The 26,137-nt window shown below is 34.4% G+C and overlaps 1 protein-coding gene across 3 annotated transcripts in view; it reads right to left on the bottom strand.

Moving 5' to 3' along the window:
• Positions 1 to 26,137, bottom strand: part of LRBA (LPS responsive beige-like anchor protein) — a 729,797-nt gene that overhangs the window by 14,122 nt on the left and 689,538 nt on the right. For all 3 annotated transcript variants that reach the window (XM_032855538.1, XM_032855540.1, XM_032855539.1), the window contains exons 52-54: positions 22,838 to 22,993; positions 16,790 to 16,957; positions 1,034 to 1,135 (exon numbers count right to left, since the gene is read on the bottom strand). In XM_032855538.1, the coding sequence (XP_032711429.1) occupies positions 1,034 to 1,135; positions 16,790 to 16,957; positions 22,838 to 22,993 (426 nt within the window). The remainder of the gene's footprint in view (positions 1 to 1,033; positions 1,136 to 16,789; positions 16,958 to 22,837; positions 22,994 to 26,137) is intronic.

Below are 26,137 nucleotides of genomic sequence, written 5' to 3'. Positions count from 1 at the left end.
GCTGAGATTAGGAATCTCATGCTCTATCGACTGAGCCAGCTGGGTGCCCCATGTCTAATTTGGATCCCGTATAGTCTAAGAACTTCTATTTGCTCAGGATATATGAAATTCTTGGATATAAGAAGGGGAAAAAATCTAGTAGGTATAGAATTCTTGGTACCATTATTTTACTGCCCTGGCCAACTAAATTTTTAAATACAATCCTCTTAATATTTAATAAGTCTTGTTAGCTAGACTAAGTATTATAGTTCGAGACACAGATAAGGTGAGTCAAATATTCAATGCATCCTCATCAGATAACCTTCAAAGACAGGATTATAGTACTTTTTTGTGTGTTCAGACCTCAGCTCAGGGCAGAGAGACAGAGAGATGGATAAACTATTGCAATGGAATAAGCAATGGATTCAAAACAGCTCTGTTCCAGGCCAGATCCTGATTTGTTGCGTGTGCTCTTTGAAAGCTTGCTTTGTGGTTGATAACTCTGGCCTAAATATATGAAGACGTTGCAAGGGCAGACCTCCCCCAGGAGAACCGGCTTAAGTGTCTCCCCATTCCACTCTCAATGCCATCCTGGCTCCTGCCTTGTTCTGAGATTTGGAAGTTAAAACAGACCAGGTCAGTTTCCCTCCAGGTGTGAGATGGAACCCAGCCTGGAGTCCAGAGGAATAAACAAATAGACAAAGATGTTCCTTGTCCCTACCTCCCTCGTCAGAGCAATGCTGTGAAACACAATTCTCTGTGACAGTGTAGATGTTCTGTACTTATGCTGTTTGGTTCAGCAGCCACAGTCATGTGTGAGGCGAGAACACCTGAAAAGTGGCTAGTGCCACCAGGGACCTGCATTTTAAACTTTATGTAGTTAAACCACATAAGTAATTAACTAATTCAATAAGTAATTAGTTGATTCAAATAGTCCTACATGGCTAAGAGCTACTATAATGGACAGCACAGCTTAGAGAAAAAAGTTACCAAATCCATCCTTGCCAAACACCAAAAAGAAACATACATTTTATTGAGGGCACCATGGGTTTACCTTTGGAGCCACTTAACACGAGGCCCAGCTCCGCACAGACGGCAGCACAGGTGATCTCACAGTCGTGGCCTGTTAGAATGGCTCGAGGAGTGGTGGTCTCACCTTTAGGCAGAAACAGATAAAAACAAATCAAGTTCAGGCAGGAGGTTACCTCTCTCAGCTCCCTCTACTTAAATAACAAACGATTTGTTCCTAATTCCTGTAACGCCTAAGTCCCAGTTTGGAAATCTGTCCAAAAACCCTATTTTAGCACTAAATCCCAACTATATGCTAGAGTATGAAGACCAGTTGCCAAATTTCCAATCCTTACATGACTATCAAGCAACAGGAATTGAAAATACAGAGTAAAATAAGACAAAAACCTGCATTGTAGAATGACTCCGATACTTCCCAAATATAAATATAAGCCCTTCAATTAGATGATTTATAGATGGATGATTATAAAAGTAGTAACTCTGGCTTGATTCATATTTCAAAGAAAGGCAGCCCCCCACCTTTTCCATGGGACCCTGAGATCTCTGTTGTGGTAAAGACAGGCTGAACTAGGACATGATACCTCAAAGGAGCCCCTCTCTTAAATGCATATTTACTAATCTTACGTATTTTCTTAATACAGAAATCTAACAGAGTGTATTTTCTGTGGTTCAAAGAACAGAGGGGAAATAGAGCAAACTCTTCCATGTAGTTCTGATAGTGACTGAAAACTAGAGGAGGAGGATGAGGAAAGGCTAACAGAGAATGAGTATCCAGATAATGGAAGATGTTTCCAGACATTTTCACAATAGAAGTCATCCTGTATCTCTGTCCCCAACCCCCTCCCCATAGAAACCCACAAAACTGGTTGGTTAATAAGGAACCCACACCACAAACAGGCCCAGCTCAGATAAAAAGGACAGTAATGGGCTTCATTTGTGGCTTGATTCATTCCAATTGGCAAGGATAAGCCAAATTCCATATTTAGCCTGAAGAATACTATTTTCAGACCACACTAGTCCTCCACTTTTATAGTCTCTAAAGACAAAGACACAGAAAGCCTTTGTAAGTGGAACTAGAGAGCAGTGTTCTATTAGCACACTTCAATTTCCTCGATTTGGATTGGTTTCACAGGAAGATTGATAAGTGATACCATGTAACCTAAAAGAGGCAAATGTGCCCAGAAGGTCTCTAGCACCAGCTGTGGAAGTCTTAGAAAAGAACAACTTGTTATCTCTTCTCAGGTAGGTCAGGGAATATCCAGCAGAAACCTGTTGTCCTTGGAAAGGCGAATACTGGCTGTCAAAAAATTAAACTAGCTTCCAACGCAGTGGTTTTTGTGATGGGTCCCAGTGGAGTCTCTGAAATTTCATGCAAAATATATGTACGTGCCTGTGTTTTCCTGGGAGGATGGCGAGGGGAAGAAAGAAAATAGCTTATACTGAATGCACAGAGATCCATGACCAAAAACGGGAGGCAGGGCCCTAGTTGCTGTGCCTCCTGCCCCACTTCAACGGAAGCCTGCAGTCCAGCCGTTACAAAGGAGTATTACAGTGCATTTGTTGTGGCACAAAATGTGTAGCTGTGTCCCCACAGAGTGCCTCATAGCTTCTGGTGACTCCGAGTTCTTCCGCAATGAGATGTAAGTGGAGGGCTGTCATGTCAAACTCTGCCACACTGGCTGTGCCCCATGCAGCCAGACGCTGGGACCGGCTTCCATGCTTCGTGACAGAGGCAGATGCCAAATGACATAGTACAAGGCAAGGGGGCAAGTGGAATAAGGGGCTTGGTTTCTTTTGTTTCAAAGTTTAGAAACTTTGAGGGAAACCCACCTTAATTACAAAGTTCTTGTACTTTTTGCAAAGTACTTGACATTTTGCAAACCAGGAAGAATTTGTTATAAGAACTAGGTTTTTTTCCTTAAAAAGTACACAAATTTGGGAGATTTTTTTAAGAAAAGAAGCACATAATGTAAGCCAGTCTGAACTACTTAACTTTCTGTTAGGGATAAGCTTTGCCACAAAAATTAGAAATAAATGTGTTTTAAAAAGTTATCTAGAGTTAAGTCCTGATTCACGCTTCCCTCCTTTCCCAAGATGCTCTACATTCTACAAAATACTGTACAATATTATTTTCAAAATTAATGTTTAATTATATATATATATATATATATACACACATAGGCAATATTTTTAAATCAAGAATTAAAATCACTGAACTCTAAGGAATACATCTTCAATGTGATTGTTCCTTTTTTGTTTTCATAAGTTACTATTTTATTGAGGCATGGAGGTTTGTGTTTTAACTTGAGTTGTCTTGGAATTCCTTAGTGGGAAATGAAAGTTTGAAGGAAAACTGATGGCAACTGAAAGCACTCTAAAGTGTGAGCCAAAGTAAACAAAGACAGATGGATAATGGACCCAGAAAATGTTGTCACTTAAGCATATCAGGCCTGACTTTTTGTTTTCTAGGTCTAAGATTTTTTTTCTCGGGGACATAGTGAGGAAGTAAGAAGATTGCTAATTATGTTTCTTTAATGTAAAAGTTGAAACACTGAGAAGTTTCTAGGACTATAAAGTTAGAGTTTAGGAAGCCTCATGATTAAGCCCATAAAGTGGGTTAAGACAAAAAGTATTCTTTTTTGTAAACTCATAATTAAGATTTTTTGTAAGTATGCTTTCCTTACGAAATAGAAGTTTCCAATGATCCACACTATACCAATCATTTCTCCCTCCCCAAGTCAGAAGACATACACATATTGCATGATTTCAATACTGTAAAAGATTTTTCTTTTCCTAAAGCCTGATCTCTAAATAAAGAATTGTTCAGTGCTAGGACTTTGGCTTCAAAGTTTGGCAAAATGTTCTCTAACCCAGGAAGCAGGTTAGACAGTTCAGGAAATACAGAAGAAAAAAAAAAAAGAAAGAAAGAAAGGAAAAGAAAAACAACAAATTAAAAACATAAGGGTAAACTTATGACCACTGGGTTGTTCTCAGGTAACTTGTTTCCAAACACTCGCTGGGTTTCCATTAAGAAGACTGTGCTATTTAACATTCCCTCCCTGTTAGGAAATGCACATTAATAGCCCCTAAAATCCATGTACAAGAATATAAGGAGGAATATCAAATCCTCTTAAAAAAGCTATTTCCAGTTTTGTTTAAAGACCGTGTGTGTATTCCCTTTATTATCTACTATGCAAACTGAGTATTCTTTACATTTTCTCATCAAAAAATTCTGTTCACAGTAAATACTTATTGGATTTTTGTAAGTTCCAATAAAACAATTGTTTTAAATATTAAAATTTCTCTACAGTAAATAGAATTATAGGATATGGGACTTAAAACCAACAGATCCAAACTGTTTAAATGCAACAGATACTTTGGGGACCACTTGGAATAAGGGTAGAGGGGAAAATCAGAGGCAGAAGACAGGCTTTATATGTAACTCACACAATCTATTTCTCTGGAGTTACACTATTATATATCATCCTGCATCACAGAGCTCAGCAATAATCTTCTACAGAAAGGAAAGGAAAAACTGCTCCGTATCTGTATATATTTGTTTGGAAAGTCCAGAAACGAAATCTAGGAACCAGGTATACTCATTGCCATGGTAGCACTCACATCCCAACCTCATGCCAGCCCTGAGAGTTAACACTTAAGGGGGAAAAGCAACTCAAATAAAATAATACTGGCCATACAGTGCTTTTTCAAAGACCCCAATTCTGTCAGCATTTTTTACTAAAGTCTCTAAACCAAATAAAGAGCAGGGAAAAAAAAAAAGCCTTCTGAAAAATATCAGATTAATTCTTTGATAAAAATTTGCAGTAGTTAATGGATACAAGAAGTCTTTACTTTTGCTCTTTGAGATAGCAGGATCTACCAAAAGCTAGATCATAAAGCAGAACAGATTCCTTTAAGAACCTTTTAAAGTCTTACTGCTTGAAAAATCGTCATGGCTTTCAATAAAGCTGAGAGAAAAATTTATCTTGTTGCTAGTTTAAGGGGCTATACTTCAAACTTTCCTTAAAGAAAAATAAAAAGAGAAAGAGGATAGACTTCTTGGACTGCTTTGAAAAGCTTGAGCAATTACTTCAAAGGAGAGGGTGTCTTTGTCCGGAGAGCAGGTTTATGACTACTGATGCAAATCCTAACCAAAGGCTGAAAAGGATACTCTGCGCATCTTTATGGATGGCCTTAAAGGAAGATGAACAAGTCAAAGGAGATTAAAGACAGCCCCAATCCTGCCAAGAATACCAGGACACACCAGTTTTTACAGATGTGCTTTTCTCAGTACATAATACTGCAAACATCAGTACAAATTTACAGACACTATTCTAACAACCCAACTTGAATTTAAGCAGCACAAGATCTCCATAATACCCAGTTAGCATTTATACTGGACCTATGTTTTTAAAATATTAGGTGACATGTTTTACACCATTAGGCAGGATAACAAATGTTTTTATTAACTGTGTTTCTTTGGTGCCCTCATAACTAAGTATATTTCTCTAGCAAATGGACCCTGAACCACTTACAGTTATACCTCAAAGAAGAGAAGAGGAAACAGTAATTTCTCTAGCACCCTGTTCATAAATATTCAATGAGAAAAAATATTTCAAAAGATATGTCTCCATTAAGGCAAGGGGAATTAATAATCCAGGTAAAAACAGACCAGACATGTATTTCTGGCAAACTTTTGACTTACATTTTAAAAAATAAATAAAGTTCTTGGTATTTTTGGCATCATCTCCTCAAGTCTTATAAAAATTAAATTACTTTAAAATATACTACAAAGTTCTCATTAGCAGTTTAAATATGTTATTAGCAGAGAAAGAATCCCCTGCATTCATTCCTCATTTTTTAAATACCATTTATTATGAAACGAAGTTTGGTTCAACATCCCCCTATTCCTACTTTTTTAGAAATGAAATTAGTTTTTTCAATTAATACTTAGTGTGGATGACTCCTGGGCCAAAAGTTAACATTTTCCAATTGCTTTTTCATTCATTCACTTACTCCTTCATTCACTTAATAGCCTTTATTGGATATATATTATGTGCAATGCACTGTGGAAACCAAGAGGGGAATAAAATATAGTCTTGTATTGGCAAATGACTTGATTCTAAATGGTCAGTGGATCAGGTTTTGTAGTAACTTACTATAAACCTGCAAATTATAAATACCTATATTTGGAAAGGTCACAAAGCTGTACTGAAGTTCAAACTATTTATTACAAATGAATTTTTATACAAAATGAGTCACAGCAATTAATAAAGTCCTTAAATAAAAACAACTGATATAATTTTCCACATTATTAAAATGTAATACCATCTGACCTCTTATGGAGGTAAAACAAAATATGAAACCCAGCTTTGTTAAAAAAGTCATTTCAATAGAGTATTCATTCTGAAAGAAAACACAAATTTAAAGCTAAATATAAAAGTTATTAAGTATATATAGAAGTTTTATAATCTAAGTATTATATAATATATGCCAGTCATTTCCTAAAGATGGATACTTCTATTTTGCACCAGCCATTTATTCCATTTTAATTACATTTTGATTACTACAACATAGAGAAAAAAAACTCACGTGAAAACTGTACACTAAGCTTTCTCATGTGGCTCACCATAATGGCAAACCGAGAAAGGAAATGGCTTTCTGAAGCGGAAATGAGGTTAGCTACTAAATGTTTCTTAAACCTTTCCCATTAACTTCCTAGTGTCCCGATGGGAATTATAACACTACACTTTAATTATGCAAAGGGAAATTATATGAAATTTGTTCTATTCCTTCTTTCTCCACCATCCCTTCTCTTCCTCTCCATTCATCATTGTCTCTTTGGTGAAAAACATGATAATTTGGTCAAACATACAGACTACAGAAAATAAGCCAAAGCTGCACTTAGGGTGGGACAACCATAAGACAGCAAGTTTTGGTAGCTTCCTCTTATAAATAATACTAGAATTATTAATACAAGACAAGATAATGTTGGTACAAAAATCCTTTATAAGTTCCTGGTTTATAATCTTTCTCCTCTCTGTCTCCGTCTCTGTGTGCATTTCTTTCTCTCTTCTAAGCAAAATTAGAAAATGTGTTTGTGTGTTTGTACCTACAACTGTATACTTAAAGTATAACCCTAAATTTTGTAATAATATTTAAAAATACAAAATCCTGGGTGCCAGGGTGGCTCAGTTGGTTAAGTGTATGACTCTTGATTTTGCCTCAGGTCATGACCTCAGAGTCCTGAGACTGTCATGAGACTAAGCACCCACCTATCTCAGACTCTGTGCTGGGGTGGAGCTGCTTAAGATTTTCTCTCCCTCTTTCTCTGCCCCTCCCCCACTGGAGCACTCTCTAAAAAACGAAATGAGAGGCACCTGGGTGGCTCAGTCCTAAAGCGTCTGTCTTCTGTTCAGGTGATGATCCCAGAGTCCTGGGATTGAGTCCCTTGTCAGGCTCCTTGCTTCTCCCTCTCCCTCTGCCCCTCCCCCTGCTTATGCTTTCTCTCTGACAAATATTAAATAAAATCTCCAAAAACAAAACAAAACAAAACAAAAACCCAAAAAACCCACACAAAACAACACAAAATCCTAGGGTGCCTGGGTGGCTCAGTGGGTTAAACTTTTGCCTTCTTGTGATCCCTGTGTTCTGGGATTGAGCCCAGGATGGGCTCCCTGCTCATCAGGGAGCCTGCTTCTCCCCTCTCCCTTTGCCCTCCCCTGCCCCCCTGCTAATGCTCTCTCTCTCTCAAAATAAATAAAAACTCAAAATCCCAACATGATGCGTACCGTCCAAAGAATTCAGTTTAGCAAAATTATCTCTGTATTGTCCTTTGCGAAAACAAAGCATGCTTTAGTGACAGCATTGCATCAAATTTTCTATAGCTGATGGCCCAATTCATCAAATTGCAGTACAAACTGCAGTACAGTTTAGTGATTCAGAATGGCACCTCTGGCCTAGAATTCTAGCTAGCTATGTGACCTCCCGTGGGCATTTTCTCATAGTTTCAATAAGATCTAGGAGCTTCAGGGCCCTGCGCAGCAAGTAAAGACATATTTATAATCACTCTGTGCCTCATCTATAAAACAAAGGTAATAATAGTAGTCACCAGATAGGACTACTATGTGAAGTGTTTCTGATAGTGCCCAGCATCACCTAGGAGTAAAGTAGTAGTAGTAATAGTTGAATGATTTTTACTCTCTGTTGTAGACATTCCTTTCAGCAAAAGTAGGGATCATATCTAATTCTATGCTGCATAAATGAAAATTAGAGGTGGTTATGATTATTTTTGTTTCTTGTCATTCTTTTGTTTGGTTTCTAAAAATCATACTTTGATTTCTCCCATTCTTCCTTTTCTTAGACTTTTCAGCCTTCCCTAACAATCCATATAAATTCTGATGAAACTAATAGCTAGAAGCCTAGAGCAGGAAGTGAAGGTATATTAATATAATTAGGTATTCCTCCCCAATATATCTTTGTCTCTGATTATCAAAGTCACACATGCTCATTATAAACCATTCAGATAATTTAGTAAATTATGAAGAAGGAAATGAAAAAACTGCCTCTAAATTCCACTTCCTATAAATAACCATTGCTAAATAACATAATAAAAAATACTGTGTTGGCTGTCATTCTGGACTTTTACCTATGCATAAATATACACAGAATACAAAGTATACACACAGACCTAGATACCTGTAAGATACATTATACATGTAGTTTGGTGATCTTTTACACTGAATCATACAGACAGCATATTTTCCATGTCAATACCACAAACTCATAATACATTAATGGCCGTGCAATATTTCATCCTCTGAACATATCAAATTCTACTTAACTGATGTGTTTATTTTTCCTACTTTCTTGAGACTTTTCATTTGTTGAAGCCCCCCAAAAAGGCTTAATATTCACTCTAATTCATCGACAGCTCCTATAATTATATATCTAGTGTCTAGTAATATGAACATAAAATTCTGCCTCCAAAAAAGAATGTAGATTAAAATATTTCACATCTTTGTCTATTAGAAACATTCTGAATTTGACACTAAAAGCAAAGGCAACAAAAGCAAAACACAAACAAGTGGGACTACTTCAAACTAAAATGCTTCTGCAGAGCAGAAGAAACCATCAGCAAAATGAAAAGACAACCTATGGAATAGGAAAAAATGCTTGCAAATTATATATCTAATAATATCCAAAATACATAAAGAGCTCATACAACTCAACAGCACAAAAGAAACAAACATAAAACAATGTGATTTATAAAAATGGGCAGACGAATGAATGAATGAGTGAGTGAATGAATGAATGGCAGAGAATGTGAATAGGTATTTTTTCCAAAGAAGATATACAGATGGCCAACAGGTACATAAAAAGGTGCTCAACATCACTCATCATCAGGGAAATGCAAATCAAAACCACAATGAGATATTACCTCACACTTGTTAGAATAGCTGTTATTAAAAAGACAATAAATAGGGGTGCCTAGCTAGCTCAGTCAGGAGAGCATGCAACTCTTGATCTCAGGGTTGGGAGTTTAAGTCCCATGTTGGGTACAGAGATTACTTAAAAATAAAACCTTAAAAAAAAAAAAAATTTTTTTCATTTAAAACTTTCTTAAAAAAAAAAAAAGGAATAATAACAAGTGTTGGAGAAGATGTAGAGAAGAGGGAACCCTCATGCACTGTTGGTAGGAATATAGATTGCTACAGCAACTATGGAAAGCAATATGGAAGTTCCTCAAAAAATTAAAAATAAGCTATCTTATAATACAGCAATTCCACTTCTAAGTATCTATCTGAAGGAATGAAAAGACTACCTTGTAAGGATATCTACACCCTCATGTTTACTGCAGCATTATGTATAATAGCCAAGACATGGAAGCAACGTGTATCCACCAAGGGATGAATGGATAAGGTATTGTTTGTACTTCACGTGTATGTGTTTGCACACACACACACACACACACACATATATATATATATATATATATAAATATATCAGTGTATTATTATTCATTCATTTAAAAAAGAGATCTCCTGTCTCTTGTGACAATAGGATGGACCTTGAGGGCATTATGCTAACTGAAATAAGCCAGACTGAGAAAGAAAAATATAATCTCACTTATATGTGGAATTAAAAAAACCTCCAAAACCAAACAAACAAAAAAACTGAACTTAGAGATACAAAGAACAGACTGGTAGTTGGTGGGGAGGGGAGATGGCAAAGGTGGCCAAAAGGTACAAACTTTCAATTATAAAATAAACAAGTCCTGGTAATGTTCAGCATGGTAACTATAGTTAATAATACTATATTGTATATTTGAAAGTTGCTAAGAGATTAGATTTTCATCACAGGAAAGAATTTATAACTATATATGGTGATGGATGTTACCTAAATAAACTGGTGATCATTTTGCAATATATACATATTATCAAGTCATCATGTCATACACCTGAAACAAATATGTTATGTAGGTCAATTTTATTACAATTAAAAAAAAAGAAACATCCTGATGCTATTTACTCCAAGGAAATTAAGCAATCTCTCAGTTGTAGAAAATTACAAGGTACAAGAATAAAAGCTAAAAAGTTTAGCAGGCACGAAGCCTTAGCCATGGGAGGCATAATGAATTCTAAGGATTTTTTTCCTAACTAAAAATACTTCAAATCTAGAATCTGAAGTCTGGCCAAGCCTATTTGTGAGCAAAATTACTTTAAAGACTAGAGCAATTGTGGCTTTGTAAAAGAAATCATTAGAAGAATTTAAGTATTTAATTTCATATAAAAATTGGTCTCTTTTAATAAATTCTCAGGAATATGTAAAGTACAGTATGAAGTACATATACACCAAACTGTCCGACTATTTCACTAATGAAAGGAACTTTTTGGAAGGTGATAAAGTCAATCTAATACATTGTTCCAGGAGGTCTTGATTAAATGTGTCCTTACAGTGGTTCTCCAGTAATTTTAGACACACACACACACACACACATGCACACACGCACACAAACACACACCCAATATTCAAAAAGCAGAAGAATCCAGCTTTTAGGCATGGAAGAAATAGCTTGCGATTTTGCAATTTCAAGGCATATTCGGTTTCAATTAAATGAAAGAAGGTACACTCACAATTTTCTTTGAGAACTTTAATTGCCTAGAGGGAACTTAGATCTCCTGACATTAGTTCTACCAATTATTTGAAATTAAATTTCCCATCTGAGCATAAAGTATTAGACAAGCAACTTTCTTTGGTGTGGCACTGTTAAAGTCTACACATGAAGATACTCAGTTTCTATTTGAGGGTGTAAATCATCATTTCTTCTGTTTTCATATTTGTAGGACTGCAGCCTATGGCTGAATGGTATAGTCATTTTTCTCTGCAACTAAACAAGGTAAATAAATGTGATATATTGGCACATCACGCCACCACTCTGCATATGGTGTGCATTAAGGTTGTATTCATTTGCCATATGAATATAATTCCTTTTACCACATCTACTATTAGTTACAAGCAGTAAATACAGAGTTGTTTTGCTGGAACTCGAGGGCCTGCATTACATCATGGAGCACTAAACATCCTGGACCTTCTGGAGAATTTCATAAACGTAGTAGTTTAATGTCACCTGAACTTGAACACTGCCAACATGCTGCTTCAAACCCAACTTGATGAATTCTTCAAGAAAAAAAGAAAAATAGAGGGCAGTCTTAGTGTTAGTACAACAGAGTACGCCAGAAGTCAGGCCACAAGGAAAGCTCTCGATGAGGTGAACACAAGAACTCATGCTCTAGACAAAGAATCAGATCAAGAGTCGTACCCCAGGTACAAGAAGGCTACTTGTTTTGAGCACTGCTTTTATATTCAGAATCAAGTGAACATAAGGTTAAAATATCCAAACAATTTTCTTCCACTGCAGCTTACTGAAGACCCGTGATCCAGAAGATAAGAGTATATCTCACGACAAACTCGTGCTTTGTTTCGTTAGGCATAGGTTGTGCTTACTTTTTCCTTAAACAATGTATTTATTATAAATTTCCAAATCCACCTGAGGGTGGGAGAAACGAAGAAAGTGATTTCTTTTACAAACTCATATGGCTCATCACAAATATACATATCTTGGCATTTATGATCCATAAATAATACATCACAGCCAATTAAAAACAAAGTACAGCTGACTTTTCAAGTACTGATTTTCAAATTTACCAACATTACGTCCCCAAGTACATCCAGCAGATGGTGCTCTAGGACACCTACTTACAGAGAGTACTGTTTGTGTTACATCCGCATATATTTTGACAAGACAAAGAATAAGGATTTATCAGTAGCTTCAGTAAAACATATTAGGCTTTATGATAGAAAGAACATAATTCCTAAATATGTGCACAAAAATATACATATGCATAAGCACATGTGCACAGAAGCAACCAGTAAATAATTCACACCTGGACATATAATGATACTACTTTTCTTATAGACTGATGAGTAGTCCATGTATATCAGTGGTATTTATAGTCATATGGCAAGATCATTCTAAATTCATTAAAAAAAAAATTTAGAATGGCTGAAAGTTAGAATTCATTTTTAATTATAGCAGGAATGTCTCATTAGGGTGATACTAGTAAAATTAACAACAGTAGGATTTACGGTAATGACTGAGGTGATTGATGAAAGTATAACAAAATGAAGTTTTAGACAGAGAAAAAGCAGGGCAGCTATGGCATACAGTACTTTAAAAAACAGCTCTGTGGTCTGTTAGTGCTAGCCTTATGGTTAATAAAACCTTCTTTCTAATTAATGGTGCTGAAATATTCTTAAAGAACAGAATCTTGTTGTTATGAAAAAAACTTCAATACTTCTGCTTTTTTTTTTTCTTTCAGTAGACGCCATTCCCATAAAGGAGAAAGCTGACATAGATTAGCATGTCTGATTACAAAGAGGAAAAAAATGCCACCTTTCAATCAAATCAAAAACAGAATGTGAGAATGGAAAAGTACTTTACTGAAATACTATATACACACATCCACACAACACCCTCAGTCAGCAACCATTTGCTTCTCAAGCTAATCAACTGCTTTTTAAAAAAAATTACTCAGAAGCCTGAAAATTCTTAATAAGCATTTAATTTTAAGTTTATGATCTAGTAATACAAAAATCATAGATAATAACTATTTTGTAAATTTTCATCTCGTTTACTAGATCATTTCAAAGTTTTAAGTATTTAAATGTCAACAGAATGCACTGGGGCACATTTTCTCCAAAATTTGCGAATATATAGTCTGTATAGCACTATTCTGAGGAAAAAATGCATGTTTCAGTAAAGCATTTTGGTACACAAATGCAGTTGTAAAACACAAAGAGTACTAGGGCAAAGAGAGGTATGCTTCCATAGAGAAAATATCTTTCGTTAAAATGTTCTCGGTTAATTTTATTTAAAAATCTACAACTAAGTGGAAATGTATCTTAATTTTTCTTTTTGGTAAGAAAATTGCATTCCACAGGAGATAACTATCACAAAACAAAAGAGTCGAAGATGAAAAACTATGTTATACAGGAAAACAAGGTTTTTGCCACGTGATCTAGGCAGAGTTTATTAAACGTGTATCCTTTTAAAAGCCCAAGATAAACTAAATATAGGTTTTATGCAGCTGAATTAGACAGATTTTGGCCAAGTAATGTGCATTTTAATAGTGGATAACATGATTTTTTTTAAATAGGAATAAAGCTGTGAACTTTACATATAGCAGTAATGTCAGATTTATAGAAAACGGCACAGGCATATGACCCCAGGAAGGAAAATCACTAGCTTATTCTCATGATTTTTTGGGAAAAAAACCAAAAACACACACAAACTAAATGCTTGAGTGAGACCTATGAAATGCAGAAAAAGCAATAGTTTAGTTTTCTTTAATTTTCTCGAGAGAGAGAAAAAAGTCTGTGTTCAAAAATTTAAGTTGAGGCATTGTGTGCATTTATAGACCAGACTGAAATTATATGTTAAAAAAAAAAAAGTGTAGCTGTTTCTTAAAGGTCATTTATATTGCATCCAGGAGATAAAATGTAGGAATAAGCATAACCTAAAATTCCTCATCTGAAAAGCTCTGACTTCAGCGGCTGCATCGTGGAGCCATCAACGAGCCAGAGGCTTATAAAATCTAAATCAGTCTGCATGAATGTGTAAAACACAGTTCACACGCATGGTAAAAATGTCTTTTTTTTTTTTTGGTTTGTCATTTTCTTTTGAAAAGCTTAAACTGACTTGTTCATTTTTCTATTCTAATGCGTGGAAATTCTCATTATATGAAAAAGTGCCTATTTGTCTTTCTCCCAGATTCATCCTTCAAAGCTAAAGCAAAATTAGATTGGGACATCAGACACTATAAAAGGGCCAGAAAGGATGAGGTTCACTTTGAGAAAGATAATTTAATTTAATCAAGATACAGTACAATTTTCTAAAATTTTTATTAGATGTGCTGTTATGTTATTCTTTTATTTTTCTTCCCTTTTCATTACCAGCATTACTAGGAGTTAATATCCACCATACTGCAGACAATGAGAGGGTATAGATGAACTGCTTTATGAAAAATATAACATTATAATATATACTCTAATGCCAACAAGATGGTGTTTGTGTGGTGATTTATTTGCTCTGAGCATTCTGTGCTTCTGATAACACCTTAAGTCAGTTACTATTGTTGCTTTCATTTTACAGACAAGGCAGAAGGACCACAGCAAAGCTCGGAACTTAGATTTGCTTTAATTCCAAACTCCAGGATTTGGTCAATTCTACTTGATTCATTTTTTTAGAGGACAAGCATGTAAAAACCATCTCTAGGATGATTTATAAGGTATTTAAATATATATTTCTCCCTTCTGGAAAAGCTGAATATTTCTAGTTTAAAAATACACGTTAATTTCTGAATAACAGCCACTACATGTAAGTGTTGCTAATAAGCCTTTAGCTACTTCTCAGAGTACACATTGGTGATGACCATGTATAACATATAGAACACAATTAGATCAAGGAAATAAAAAAACAAAAACCAAACCAAAAATTCTTTTCTTGTGTTTGGAATGCTGTAGGTGCATGAAACACATTATTTTAAGGCAAGAGAAAATTCTTCCTAAATATTTTTAGCTAAGTAACAAACTGTATATTTATTATTTATGTCAAGCCTAGGTTTGTCTTAGATCATTTACTGAATCTCGGTAACTAAATTTACAGACAGAGGAAAAAAAGAAATTGAAAGTGGACCCTCCTAAAAGGCCAGAAATGAAGAAGGAGCAGAATGTAAGAGTTCATAATGTAAATAACATGAAGTCTTTCTCAAACAGAAGTGACAAACAAAATCCCTGAAGTCTACATGTTTAAAAAATTTATCATAATTACATATAAAATGCAGATGTCTGTGTAAATACGTGGAATACACAGACACACTGCCCCCCCCACTGAAACACGTACACCAAGTCTGACCTGATCACAAAGTCTGTATTATCCAAAGCATCACAGTCTTAGGTGATTTTTCATATTCTATTTGTATAGGGAATCATCCCTGATTTGAGTAACATACGAAATATATATTGGAGGATTTAATAAAAATTATCTTTACCCATCACATAAAACAAAAAAAGCATAAACAACTTTTATAAAATATTTCCCATAGGCTTCTTTTAAAATTATATACTGTTTTTTACTAAATATTTTTTGAAATATTTAATTATTAATATTATTAATTTAATAATTAAAAGGTTTCATTTTCAATCAAATATTACACATTTAATAAGCACAGCTTGAAGAAGTCAATCCAAAATGTGATGGACTGAAACGTATTCAGACTATTTCATAATTCGGAGTGAAGTACCACGATATTCAGGTAAAGCAATCTGGGACAAAATGGTGCTTCCTTAACCAAATACAGGGCAACTTGCTTTAAATTAAGAAACTGTAAATATTTAAGAGCAGTTAAAATGCTCCACATTATGAAGTAAAAATCTAAAGCTATTCTTGCAGGAACTCTTCAGTGTTGTCATAATCATTTTAATTAAATTCTCATTTTTCAGGTGGTCCCTTTAATTGTTTTCTTCTACTTCTTAATGTGTTTTTCTAAAGCCATTTCTTTTCTGCAGCTGTGTGCGATTGGTTTTAATGGTAGCTGCTTCCTTTTTTGCCTTCTGTGAATTACAATTTAAATGGTTACACATTTTTTGTTTTACTGCCTTCAGCATAGTTTCATAAAGATGTTTAAGGCTGTTGGTGAACATTTTCATTTCCCATCTGAAAAACCAAGAGCCAATTTGAATATTCCATGTTGGCCTTTTATAACCTGTTTTATCTTTTAATATGTAAATGAAAGCATATTCTTTATAAAGACTGGTTCATTTCCACAAAATTATAATTGTTCTTTTGCTCTCTTAAAATATGAATTTGATAAACGAGATAATATGTGGTTGCTCTTTTATGTTATATCTTGTTCGTGAATGGAACACCTCTCTTTTATTTGGTGACAGCCATTTCCAATGAAGAACTAGCATTTTCCGTTCATAAGAATAATCTGTAATATGGAAAATGAGATTTCATAGTTGCACTTGAGAATTATCAATGCTAACAAAACGTTAGTAATTGAAAGGTTATCTAGAACTTTCTTAAATTATAACTAAGAAATTAAAAAGACTTGATAATTCAGTTTCACTTTCACCATGATAAAAAACATTACGTCACTGCAAAATGTTATTATATATCACTTGTAACAGTTTACTTATAAAATAAGTTTGTACTTACTGCCTGGGTTATCTCCAATCCCACTGCTTTTTCCATTCCAGTACCAGAGCAGAAGGGTCGCGTCACGTGACCCTGAGAGAATGTAGCAATTTCCCCCAATATAGGACTCAGAACGAGTGAGGCAAGTGACCACATCCCAATGGCCAAATACCACCTGAATCAATTTTCCTGAAATACAAAACAATTTTCTTTAAAACTGCTATAAAATTAAAAAAATTCCTGTGACTATTTCACTTGTAAGATAATGAAGTCATATTAACTCAGATTCTGATGATTCAGAATTACAATCAAATTTGATCTGGTCTAACCTAAAAGTTTTCTTCAAATATTAGCAACAACAAAAAATCAGTTGACCAGTGATAACATTTTTGAAAGACATAATGTTAAAAATTTTTGAGAACCATGGTACCATATCATTATACATGGCTACTATGAATTCCAAATGAATCATGTCTACTGATTAAAGCAGGCCCAGAAGAACTTGCATTTGGAATGACTTCAGCTATTTCTTAAGTTCCTTTATATGGTTCAAAGCACAATAAAACTTAGGTGCCTTTCTTTAAGTACTCTATAATTCAGACTTTGCTAATACAAACTTGTCTCTGAATCAGTAAAGATTTAATGTACTTCTTTTTCTCAAAGTGTTCTATCCAAGGATGATACAAGTCACTTTGGAGAGTTTCTGTTCTTTTCAAATCAGAATTACATGAACTAAGTTTTGGTAAAAAGACTAATATATTGTGATTGCAATTAGAGCTGGGTCATTCTTTCTTTGTTTTGATTGCCTGAATGATGAAAATTCCTTGGTGGTTGATGATGAAGTTAAGATAACGGCAGTTTATCGAACATTAATGACTGGGGACAAAAGGGAGGAAGCCAGTACACTTATTATACATCTAGGGACGGCTTCGGACACAGGATGAATTAGTCACGTAACAGTGCTGGGAAAAAAAGTAAAGCCCCCACTTTGAGAATCTTTGTTTAAAGATCAGATATGGTGTTTATAATTCATACAAACTCGTCTAAAGAATGAAATAGCTATAGCAGCCCTTCTACTACATCCCTATGGTTTCTAAGCTAACATTTGCCTTTGAAAGGTCTACAGAACTACAGATGAATGCCATAGTGTGTCTACCTCTAAGAGTCAGCATAAGGTAGGTTTTTTTATTTTTATTTTTAAAGAAGTATTTCAGTGGGGTCACATAAATAGAATTCAAATGTTCAAGAAGAAAGACCACTAAGCTGAACAAAGATTAATATGCCTATAAAGTCCATGTTTAATTTGGAAACATCATAACCTATTCGAAAGTTTAAGGTCTCAGTTAAGTATTAGCATCTGAGTGTATTTAACTTTTCAAGCTCATCATGAATATAACTAAAAAAGTACTTATGTTAATTTTTTTAATTCTTCATTTTAATAAGTCTGAGGCTTATTACAAAGGCTGCAAATTTTTAAAAATGCTGAAGAATACTTCACTCAGCATGTCATATACAGTATGTTCCCTCTTGCAGCTTACTACTAGTAACTTTAAATTCAAATTCATTTCAGCCTCAAATTGCACAAATTATAAAGTGTATTTTTTTCTCCCATGAAAAAAGACTTTAGTCAAAACAGGTGTTTTAACTACTGAAAGTTAAAAATGTGCACTTCTGAATTTCTCCAACCTTTAAATTGATATCAAAACATTTCATTTAAAAATCAGCTGTATCGATAAGGAATATGGTAAAGAAGAATTCAAGACTTCTTAGAACGAAAAAAAATGGAAAAGAAAAAGAGCAAATTAAATATGAAAAGATATAATCATTTCCATATCACTTCCAATTTATCTGAAGAACAAAGTGAAGAGGTTTCATGGTAAAATGGGTGGGGTTAGAGTAAAGGCAGGCCTTCTTCTAAGGGTAAGACAAAGTTAGAAAACTTAATTAGAAAACTGAAGGCTAAATTAGTGAGTTTTAACTACTGAAAATAACTGAACACATCATATTGTTGATTATGCTTTTTGATAACAGAATATTCGAGTTATTTCTGTCTCAGCCTAAACCTGAGTACGGAGAACATGTAATCTCCAGGAATGATTTAGATAGGTTACTGAGGGTAAGCTTATTTGAGATTTGATACCTATCACCTCAGTGGTTTGTGGGAGTCAGGAGGGGAGTGATTATAATTAAGGAGGTACATGAGGCATCAGGTGCAGAGGAAACCCATGTGCTTCCAGGAGGCTTGCAAAGGAGCAGCTCTTCACTTGGTAACTTACCTAATTTCCACTTCGTGAGGACAAAGTGGAAAGATTTAACTGTAAAAATGGGATGAATTAACTATAGTGACAGAATTTTCCAAGATTCCTTTGTTATTTCTCAGTTAGGTCATAGCCCTGTATCTATAATATCAGCGTTAGAAAAATGTATACTCAGTCACTGTGATTTCTTTTCATTAAAATTTCCTAGTGTTTTAAATCCCCCCCCAAAGTTATCACAATTATTTCCTATTCAACATTTATTGCACACCTACTAGGTGCCAAGCATCAGGCCCTCTTACATGCACATTGGTGGTAAAGAGACACGATCCTTGCCCTCAGAGTATTTAATGTCTAGTGGGGCAGAGAGACTTTAAACAAATACAAACATATGTAATTATGAATAGTGTTAAGTATTATAAAAGGAAAAAACAAGGTAGGATCAGTGAGAATAATGTAGAATGAATTTAGATTGGGCATCAAGGAAGAATGAAATGAGGGAGTGATATTTACATATTTACATTTAAAATGTTTCATATTTTAATACAAATTAACTATTTTCTACACTTCATACTTTGGACTCAACTCTGGAAAGCATTATTTTTTCAAGTTTACTTTTTCCTGTTCTGGCAGCCTTCCTCCGCAGTCTTTGTTATTGCTATGGGGTTGAGGTTCACTCCTCCTAAATAAATCACAGCATATAAATACCTGCTGCTCTTTTTGGTAAATTATTTTCTGATAATCTCATAAGTGTTCCTCAACCTTTATTTTTTGTTTCCTTTAATACCAGTCCACCTCTCCACACACTAATATCAAATATTACCACAAGCACTAGAATATCCCTTTTTTGACAGAACAAATTTTCTAGTTAATGTTTTATTTGACAGCTGTGCTACAAATAAAAAAAATTCAAGCTCAGGACTCTACACCACTGAATCTAAAATGTGGCCTGAAAATAATTCCCACTGCTGAGGGAAGGTTTTATTGTTGCCTCTGCTGTTCTGGTTGTGTCCCGAAAACATGATTTATGTTTAAAGAATTTTCCGTTACAACCATGTTTCTCTCCCACACCCCACCTTGCCCCGAATCTAATAAGAGAAGGAATTTTTTTGGCGGGGGGGGGGGGGGCTTATGTGCTAAAATATAATTGAATTCAACACTTGTGATAGCTTTGCTATTATATATTATTGATCATACAATTTTCCCCTTGCTTCTCTGACAAACTTTAAGGAGAAAATATTTAATATTCCTGTTGTCAAAAAGCACAAACACATATTTACCCTAACTGAAATTATTTTAAATAAAACTACCATCAGAGTTTGTATATAAGATATTAAGATAATAGGACTATCATTTCAGGATTTTTTTCATAACTTTTCTGGCAGGTATAAAAACTGTACAAGCTAAGTCCCACTGAAATGAAGTTTAAAATAAGGCTACTGTTTACAAAAATGTTCTACATAAACACACTCACATATTTAAAAAAAACAAACAAACAGTAAAGTGGAAGGTTTTTGGAAAGAGTTGGGAAGGAATGATATCCAGTTTATCAAGTCTGGTATGTTATTTAGCTTATCAAGTCTAATGTAACATGGAAGATATACTAGGAACTTAGTGTTGTAAATTATAACATTTTCCCCAAATTAACCAATACTACTAGGTATACCTATAGAAGATAATATGGTGGAATCACAAAGAATGCTACATTTGAAGTCAGAAGAGCTGTCTTCAAAGCCCAGTTCAATCACCACTGTCTATACGAATTTCAACATGTTATTAAACCTTTCTAAACCTCAGTTTCATCATCTGAAAAATGGGGATAAAGATACCTGTTCTATCTATCTCACAGGACTGCTATGAGGCTGAAACAATATCATGTATATGAAAGAACTCTGTAATTCTGAAGAACTGTGTGTGACTGTATTATTTTAATTATTAGTATTACATAACAGTGAGGTTAACTCTACAAATATTAATGTTCAGTGCTTTTTAAAAATGACATGGAATGTCAGCAAGCTCAAAAATCCTCAAATGTCAAAACTAAAGATTGACATAATATATGATTCCACTTACATAACATTCTAGAAGATGCAAAATTACAGATATGAAGAATAGTTCTGCAGTGCAAGGCTGAGGTGGGGGAAAAGGGGGACTATAAAAGACAGGAATTTTGGGGATGACAGAATTGCTCTGCATCTTTATTGTGATGGTTATGTAATTCTGCATGCTGCCCAAAATTACAGACCTTTAACCCAAAAAGAATTAATTTTATTGTATGTAAATTATAAAATAATTTTTTAAATGTGTAAAAAACCATAAGCAATCTAAGAGAATGTTTAAGAAAATTCTGTAGAGGAATGTAGCAATTTTAGTCTGAATGTTTTGCAAAAGGGAGCACAATTTAAGGTTAAATGATTTTAAGCTATCAAAATAGTGAAAGAAGAGGTTAAATTTTAAATTTAATTATTAAATCAGACAAAATTTATTGTAATAATAATAAATTTTAGGAACACATCAATTCCCATGGCATTTTTAAAGAAATCTAGAGGAGTTTTAGGCTCAGTAGTAATCAACCTCATAGACCCAAACATGCAATAAGCACTACTTAATGAGAAAGACTTGAATAATGATATTTTCTTTCTGGGCCTACAGAAGGTAGGATGCAAATTATAAGAAAACTAGATCACTGATTCCATAAAAAACAAACAAACAAAAAAAAACGAGGTCATGGCATAAACAACTTCTAGGGTTCTGTATGAACGGTACATATTTGACTATTTTTCCCTACTTTCTCATGGCTGTATTACAATAATATCAGCTTAAGGACAAAGTCCTTGAATAATGAACAATTAATTTTTCAATATATTATACTTACTAAGGCAGAAGCAAGGACTCATGCATTCTATAAAGATTATTAACAAGACTGAAAAATGATATACTATAAAACATTAAACTAGAAATTTGAATTAAAAATAATTTCCCATTCCTATCACATTTAAGCAAGATATGTGTAGATCCTTGCTTTAGTTGAAATAATCTGCTTCCACAGTATTATCAAGTTCTGATATGTTAATATCTAATATTAATTCTTTCAAATGTTCAACTACCTATTTATCATAAGTTGATTTCTTCCTCTAACAGCTTCTAAAAACTTTAGAGAGACTTCCTTAAACTTTTCAACTTTTCTCAATGTCTTATATACAAAAACTTAGAAATATTTTACTAGATTGGATCTTCCATCTTAATAGTGAGTTGAGCTTGGTTTGTCCCTTAGGGAGATGCATGCAAATGACTATATGGACTTAAAATTTTATATTCTAACAAGAGCTCCTGTCACACATAAAATCAGCAGTCAGCTACTTTCCTTCATGATGGTGTAGCTTTCAGCAAGGTACTATGCAGAACTGAGTGGAGGCAAGGTATCTACTACTAAGAAATACACTTAACGACAATTTCCAGGAAGGAAAAACTGTGGGAAAATACATCAGTATGCATGGGCATCTGCTGTATCATTATGCATGTACACGTGCGTATGGCATTTACATACCTGGATATGACTGCAAAAGAATCATTCATTCTCTGAGCATGAGGCTTGGGAGACACACTTCCTATAAAAAACTGCCTCTTAAAAACATGCCGAAATTAACTTCATAGTGAACTATGTAATAGATTTTTACTTAAAAGGGAAAAACAGTGTCTCTATGTTATATATTTTACAACTTTGTAATTACTGAAAGGAAGATGAGAGATCATTCTAAGCCTCTCAGTGCTACTTGTAGTTAACCTTAGTTCACTGAAGAAGAAAGTAAGTTACCTGTGTCAGTAGAGTAGACTCGGAAACTCTTATCCCAGAAGCCACATATGAGAATATAGCGGTTGTCCGAAGTGATGACAAAGCACTGGGAATGGACTTGAATACTTTGGTCTAAAAGGTCAGTGATTTGCCTCCTGTGCATTCCTGTATTGCTGGCTGCGAGAACAGAAGCAAAACAGAAATCCTGCTAAACCCACACATGTACAAAAATCCTATAGTTTATAATGCTGGGGGTGGGGAGTGAGGGGGGGATGCAACACATTCCAGGATAAGAATATTTGATCTTTAATTTTAAAATTTAAACATAATAATATTTGAAAAACCAAACAGGAAAATATATCCAGTTGTTGGGAGAATGTGGGTAGTAGTTAAATTCAATATCTCATGAGAAATTTTGCCTAGAGGGTAAAATAATAACATACTACAGTTTCAAAATAGTATACAATTCTCAGAACATGCTTTCTAGCTCTTGGGCAGGACCAAACTAGATTACAGTCTCCAGACTGCACCACAGTTAGGTTTGTGTTTCTGACAATCTCATTACACCCATTGCCATGAGAATAGATTCCTGTTGTGACAATCTATTACCTTTAACTTTTTGTCACAGGAAAGAGATAGTAGAATTTAAATGTCATATATTTGAAATATTGTAGCATCTTGGAGTACTTTGGCTTTAACAGGTCTTTAATTTGACTAGATGTGAACTCCCATTTCCCTGTTTACACCTGCACTTGCATGTAGGGAAAGGGTAGAATGACTATTAAAGATACTCGTAATTGAAAAAGTCAAAGCACAGCACACTGCCACTTTCTTACTCCTTGTGTAAGCATTAAAACAAGACAGCCTGGCAGTGTGTTTTCAAAGCCCTACAGAGCACCTGATATGGGGTTTGTCACAAGACACAAGGTCAGACACAGAGCGACATCAAGCACATAGGAAGAGTAATAATCCTTTAGAAATATACTATCAAGTGTCATTATCAGAAAAGGAATTTTCACTGAGATGCCTTTTTTGGAACCATGAGGCCAACCAAAGAGGAAGCTTTCTTTCTAGTGACCTAAGAGCTTTTTCACCACCAACTTTCTGATACCAATGATGGTTCTTATAGTAACAAAGGAACTTGACTGTACCAGAAATAAAAACAAATAAATTTCTGCATCTGATCATTACATTCTTTGCATCATGGTATTCAGGGCTTTTTTTTTTTTTTAAACCTCAACCTATAAATGCATTATCTATTTTTTTAATATAAATGCATTATTGATAAAAATAAAAAATAGAAAAATATTCATTTTACATCATAACTAAGTTAATGTGACCAACCTAAGAGAAGGCTCAGAAAGTAATGCAGAAGAAAAAAAGTGTTCAAAATTTTCCAGTGCTGTACTAGGAACCACTGGGGACACAGAAATAAACTTCCCTGCTCTCATGGCAAACACGACATGGCAAATGTATACATAGACACACGGCAAGATTCTGCTAGCATCTGTCTACAACTTAACCGTGTAAGGTTGTTAGATAACTATTTGATAATAGGCTTCATATACTTTTGGGGGATTAATGAACTAGAAAGTGACAGCAGTAGTAAAAAAGGATAGAATTCTGTTTGGTGATCACTCCCCTGTCATCTCCTTCCCACACAAAGGGAAGCTGCTGGCAAATGAAAAAAGCTTTTATGGGGATCACAGTGCATCAAAGAGAGACATTAGTATCCTACTGCAGTGAAGCTGTGTGGTACAACTTAGATCTTTTATTCCAAGAAATCTAGCAGTTAAAGACAAGGTATGTAGTACTTTCTATACTGGTATTTCATTCCATATGAAAACTAAAAATGTTTATTTTTGTTATTATTTATATGACTTTTGCTTCTATGATATAAACCTTAACCGGTCTTCGACCTTTTCTTTTTTGGGGGGTATGGTCTCTTAGGAGGACCTTGTTTCACCAATCTGGGCACGTGCATAATTTTGAATTGAGTGACCACAATGTAACCCCCTCTCCAATGGGTAAAGGCTGATGCCCTTTCAGCATTCAGATGAACCATCTTCTAAGTAAATGCTTACCTGTAATTTAATATTGCAACTCTCCCCCATCCATCCATCCAACCATCCAATCTATATAACCTATCTACCTCACAACTGCCTTTCCTTTATCTTGTTTTCTCCGGAGATTCAGTACTGAAGGTATTTTTATTTAATGAAAATTAGGTATATTTGTCTAGATAAGCAGTCTTCAAACTGGGGCATGCATACCCCTGGCAGGAGGGTGGTATAAGATTTCCCAAGGGATATACAGGCACAGATGGTTTCAAGGGAATCAATTTCTAGTTCCTCAACTTTTATATGTTCTCTTCTCTGAATAGGATTTGCCTGAGAACTCTCCTATGAGTTTTCCTTCCTTATATCTCTTTTTACATGCTCTTCTTCCACTAAATAAAATAAAGGCATGTTTCCTTCCTGTCCAGAATCTTACTATGGTACTTTATCTCAGGGTATAAAAATCTCTTGAGATGCAAATAAAGGGACAATTCAAAATACTGATGTGAGACTGAAAAGTGAATGCCAAGGTATCAAATCATTCTGCAGGGCAGGTGGTTTCCAATTCATTGCTTTCAATAAAATGGTAGGAGGATCGCATCATGATTTCAATTGATCATTAAAAATAAATTTCAATGATAGATTGTTAAAATAATCATTTAATGATAGACTATGAAAATAATTCTTAATAATAGATTACTATATAAATTTTGTCACATAATTTGGAAAGAGTTCAAAGATTTGACATTGCTAAAACAAAATTCTTTCCTTTGCCATCTATTTTCTTATGTGAGTAACTTTCCTCAGAGCTTCCACTAGCTTAAAAAAAAAAAAGACAGGATAGAACCATTGAGGAATTCCATCTCACTCAGCAACAAATAGTGTTCATTCATGAATATTTGAGCAAAGAGGGGAGGAAGTGGAAGCCCTATCCATTTCATTAAAGCTATATTTCCAATAAATGTTTGTTTTTTAATAATATCTATTACAATTTATAATTTTAATAGTGGGTATTAATAATATTTGTAATGATAACTCAGTGCAGATTAGTTTTTAGAAAAACTGAGTCTTATGGTCATAGGAAATTTTAACATTTAAATTTACATACCTACGTTTAATTTTTCACATATTTTTATTGCTGAAAAGTAAAATACAGTAATCAGTTTTGAAAAGTTAAAACAAAATTGTGTAGGGGAAGCAGGATAAAAATATAAATTTAAGATGAAAAAAGGAATAATACAAAATTTTCAACCATTAAGAGCTT

The sequence above is a fragment of the Lontra canadensis genome, unplaced genomic scaffold, assembly GCF_010015895.1.
Source record: "Lontra canadensis isolate GAN:19392208 unplaced genomic scaffold, GSC_riverotter_1.0 scaffold10, whole genome shotgun sequence".
NCBI classification, from domain to species: Eukaryota; Metazoa; Chordata; class Mammalia; order Carnivora; family Mustelidae; genus Lontra; species Lontra canadensis.
Note: the sequence above shows the minus strand (reverse complement) of the source record. Positions and strands in the feature narration are given on the sequence as shown.